At 35.8% G+C, this 4521-nt stretch overlaps 1 protein-coding gene across 1 annotated transcript; it reads right to left on the reverse strand.

The window, feature by feature from the left end:
* Positions 1–94: 94 nt before the first annotated feature.
* On the reverse strand, positions 95–3430 carry LOC124889224 (heterogeneous nuclear ribonucleoprotein Q-like). Its single transcript, XM_047400348.1, has 4 exons — positions 2906–3430; positions 854–1410; positions 682–771; positions 95–580 (listed from the first exon to the last, which is right to left on the reverse strand). Exons 1-4 carry the CDS (start codon positions 3162–3164, stop codon positions 110–112), a joined length of 1377 nt encoding a protein of 458 aa, XP_047256304.1. The 5' UTR covers positions 3165–3430; the 3' UTR covers positions 95–109.
* Positions 3431–4521: the final 1091 nt, after the last annotated feature.

The following is a 4521-nucleotide window of genomic DNA, read 5'->3' on the forward strand; positions in this document are numbered from 1 at the left end:
AGCTAGCAAATCTACTTTTGTACTCATTGCATCTTCTTGATGCCGGTAATGAAACAATTTACTTCATCAAAAAAAAAAAAAAAAGTAGCAATCAATACGTTCAGTGGCCTCAGCCATCTTTCTTTCCTGTTGAAGCATAAGGTACTAGAACGGTAGGAAGCAAACCATCAAAAGATAGTAACAAATTCAAAAATAGGTTATACCAAATAGTCTGCTGCAAAATGACTAAGCTCCACGAATTAGCTAAGGGTAACCAACTCCATTTGAAAGATATATTAGCCAAACTTTGCCAGAGCCACAGTCCTTTACAAAAACAGATAGAAGGGTCTGAAGAGCTTACCTGTGCCATAATTTCATCTCCAGGGTCAATGAATGAATCTGCAAAAGAAACTTTTGCAGGCCTATCAACTCCAAACACAACATCTCTCTTCTGTAGACGTTTGAAAGCATCCATGGCCTCTGAGCGTGACGAGAACTCCAAAAAAGCAAAGCCACGATTCATTCCATCATTATTAGTGTCTTCAACCAATGTCAAATCCTCAACATTATCAATGCCATAATGCTTCAACTTATCTTTTAACTGGAGCGAAAGTAAACATATATCAGAAAGTAGTTAAGCAACTCTTCGAACCTAAGAAGTCGATGTTTTGTGACCATGTGAATTTGCTTGAATCTACTTACAGCTTCTTTTGTCCAAGATTTGCATATGTTACCCAAGAATAGGGTATCACTGTCTTGACTGGGAGAAACACCACATTTTTTGCCATTCACCTGGAAGTTGGTACGTTAGGGAAAAAGCTTTATCAAGTAATGAACATCAGGCGCCCTGATAACTATAGAATCAAGAGAGTACCACTGGATTTTTCAGCTCAGTACAAGCTCGTTTAGCTTGTTCCACTGTTGCAAAACGCAGGAATGCAAATCCTTTGTTCTTCTTTGTCTGAGGATTCATCAAGAGTCTCACTTCCGTGACCTCGCCAACTTGACTGAAAATTTTCCTAAGATCATCCTCCATAGCATCCTTGTCCAAGCCACCAACAAAAATTTCAAATTCCTTCCTCTTACGTCTTTCTTTAGCAACTTCATGGTGCTCTTCCTCCTCAGCTGCGTCAGCCATATCAGCATGCTCCTCCCCTGCTGCATGCCCATTGTCTTCTTCACCCTCAATTTCCTCATGCTCATCTTCAACTTCCTCCTCAACCATATCACCCTCCTCCTCGTCACCCTCTTCTCCCTCTTGAGGATCCTCCTCTATTTCATAATCCTCTTCCTGAACATCATCATGTTCAATACCTCTCTCATCATAATCAACAGCAGCATACTCTTCGGGCTCAAATTCGGGATCATTATCCTCCAGATCTAATCGTTCGCCTTTTTCATATTCATCAACTGAATCTTTCACATGGTCTTCTGCCATCAAAAATTAGCCATCCAGGCCCGTCAATATAATGAAAATGAAAGGGCCTGCCCCTTGACCCATGTAACAAGATTTTATGGTAAATCTTGTAAATTATCAACAACTTGGATCTATATAGAGAAATTAAATCAATATCCTGATCAAGAAAATATGCTCCAAAAGAGGCTTACAATCCCGGAAAGGGAACTTCAAAGTAAAGATTCTTATTCCAAGGTCACCGGGATATAACTACCCTTGTACTGTAGCCCTTCTTTATGGTTTCTTCTTCCTTGAAGAATGAATAACAGTTTGATCTATCTCCAAATTACGAACGAATCCTGAAGCTACACTTTCTCTAGAGCTTTCTATAAATAAAAATTGATCCCAAACCTTCCCCTCATCGAGGTAGCGGACGCAGGTTGGTTTACAGTCGTATGCACCTAAAGCTTAAATAGCTAATTCTATTTTCACCTCAATGATTTATAAAATACATTAATCAAAAATAAGAAAGAGAATCTAAAACACAAACATGCTAAGGGACTAATTATCTACATAATAAAAACATGCCATGGGAATAAATATAGCATTGAATGGATAATCATCATGATTGGTTGATTTGTTATTTCATTGCTTTCTTCATACAGCTACAGCCTCTAACAAAGGAATCATTAACACCAAAGCATAAATTGAGAGTTGGGACTAACATGTATCAATTAATTCACAGCAAACCATATCATATAATGACCCCTCCCGAAAATAGACTGATCATATACAACTCTTCCGTCCTATATGACCATCCTATATTTGGACAATCTCAGTTTATAAATTCTAGTGATTGCACAAACAAAATCTCGCCCGGATATGAGAATCACATCCTTAAAAGAATCAGCTTTTTTGTACCAAAACTACTATAATATTTGATACCACGTTTTTCATGAAGGATCCGACCTCTAGATTCGCACTCGTATTGGACCCTCACCCGTGAGGGACACCCGCACCCAAGTCCGAACAACTTAGATATTTTCTATAACTTATTAAGCAACAAGAATTCAGATTACTAAAACAGAAAAGACACTCAATAACACAACAAGATTACAAAGTATATACTCCCTCTTTAAAAAAAAAAAAAAAAAAAAAAAAAAAAAAAAAAAAAAAAAAAAAAAACAGTGGTGTTACTACCTTTTCATTTTGTTTCAAAATAAGTAGTGTTTTACATAATCAACAACAAGAATAATTTTTTTCTTCCAAAATAACACTTTTATATATATATTAACATAATTAAAAAGACACTTCTTTTTCAAGGCATTAAACTAAAGTAAGATAGCAAAACAAATCTTATTTTTTAAGCTTAAAGGATGTCTCCAGGCTAAAAACACCAGTTAATTCAAAACGAAGGAAGTAATAGCCAAGTCTTTGATACAAACAAGCTAATCTAATTTCCAATCCAGAAAAATTCATCCATCAACAAATCCATATAACACCAATTAACAATAAAATAGTAATACTTACTCTTCTCAGAAACCACCCGGTTCTCCACAGATTTCACCGGTTTCTCTTTCTCCGGCTCGGGTTTTTGTTCAGCCACCGGTTTCTCCGGTTTCAGTTCCACCTTCTTCTCCTCCACCGCCACAGGAACCTCAACTTTTACCGGTTCATCGACCGCCACAACCGGTTGCTTTCCCTGTGGCTTAGGTGTAGCTCGGGCTGTACGGCCACCCCGTTTCGATGCGGATCCTGTCGGCGTCTTCTTAACAGCTTTCGGAGGCATGGTTTTGGATAATGAAAAGACTGTAAAGATTGGATCTTTATTGGGAGTTCGGAGAAATTAAGAATGATCTGAAAGATTTGAGGAATTTGTGGTGTTGTAGAAATATATGTTTATTGATGTCGGAAAATTCGAGAGAGAAAATCCGAGAAAGCAGGATTGGGGGATTTCAGAAACCCTAATTTGCTTTATATAATAATAATTAAAAAAAAAAAAAAAAAAGGCCAAACCCATCACAGCCCTGAACAGCTCAAGTAAATGTTGTTCACTTTTAACATATCAAGTAGGTATAAAATGTATTATTTTAATATTTTTTTGCATAATCTAAAAAATATGTATGTGCGCTAATATGTAAAACGATCAATAATAATAGGATATTTGACATTTTTAGTAAAATAATTAATATAAATTAAATAATTAATTTAATTTAAATTAAATAATTAATTTAATTTAAATTAAATTGATATTTTCACCAACCCATCATCTTCTCCACCCCACTCCCTCCCCTCCCTACCCCACCGTAAATTGTCTTCTCCTCCTCTCCCCCAATCGTCTTTTTCAGCCCCTCAACACTTAATTAAAAAACAGACAAGGTACATCATTTTTTCTTTCATGGCCAAATCCATCGACACCATTAATCAATAATGTGTTTGGGCTTTGCATTTTTCTTTCCATGTTTAACTTTTTAGATAGAGTGAAGATTAAATTCATTTTATTCTTCAAAGGTAGTTATGTTCTTTGTTTTATTTCTCAAAATATTCTAACTTTTTATACCTCACAGAACAAAGTAGTAGCAACGGGATTGATTTATGGAAATCCAAGAAGTTTTGTAATTCGTCACTGTGTTGGAGAAGACGATATTTGGGGATGAGGGTAGGGCGGGGCTGTTTGGATTTGGGGTAAAGGTGTCAAACGGGCCGGGCCGAGCCAATCCGAAATCGGCCCTTCCATTTTAATCGGGTTGAGGGCCGGTTTTGACGTTAACCGGGCCGGGCCAAACAGTAAAAAAATTAAAACCCACCCTAACCCGGCTCACTTAACCCAACCCGGTCAAACCCAGTCAAACCCGGTTAAAAACCGATCAAACCCGTTTAAAAAATAAATAAATAATCCAATAAACACTATATACACTCCAATATACAATATATATTTTTAAAAAAATATATAAGCAATTACACATATATACGTACCATTCAATATATAATTATATATGACTATACGTACTACTTTAAATAAAACATATGTTATAATAGTATAATAAATATATATACACTACAATATATATATATATATACTAATTTATAAAACATATACACATGTATACGTTAAATATATACTACTTTAGAAGATATATATATGT

The sequence above is a fragment of the Capsicum annuum genome, chromosome 1, assembly GCF_002878395.1.
Source record: "Capsicum annuum cultivar UCD-10X-F1 chromosome 1, UCD10Xv1.1, whole genome shotgun sequence".
Taxonomy (NCBI): Eukaryota; Viridiplantae; Streptophyta; class Magnoliopsida; order Solanales; family Solanaceae; genus Capsicum; species Capsicum annuum.

What these genes read in the sequence shown, in the direction of transcription:
- LOC124889224 (XM_047400348.1), bottom strand. Translation starts at nt 3,164, where the DNA reads ATGCCTCCGAAAGCTGTTAAGAAGACGCCGACAGGATCCGCATCGAAA. An exon ending in CCGGGTGGTTTCTGAGAAGA is followed by an intron (nt 1,411 to 2,905) that starts GTAAGTATTACT and finishes TTTTGATGGCAG; the next exon opens with AAGACCATGTGAAAGATTCA. An exon ending in AATCTTGGACAAAAGAAGCT is followed by an intron (nt 581 to 681) that starts GTAAGTAGATTC and finishes CTTTCGCTCCAG; the next exon opens with TTAAAAGATAAGTTGAAGCA.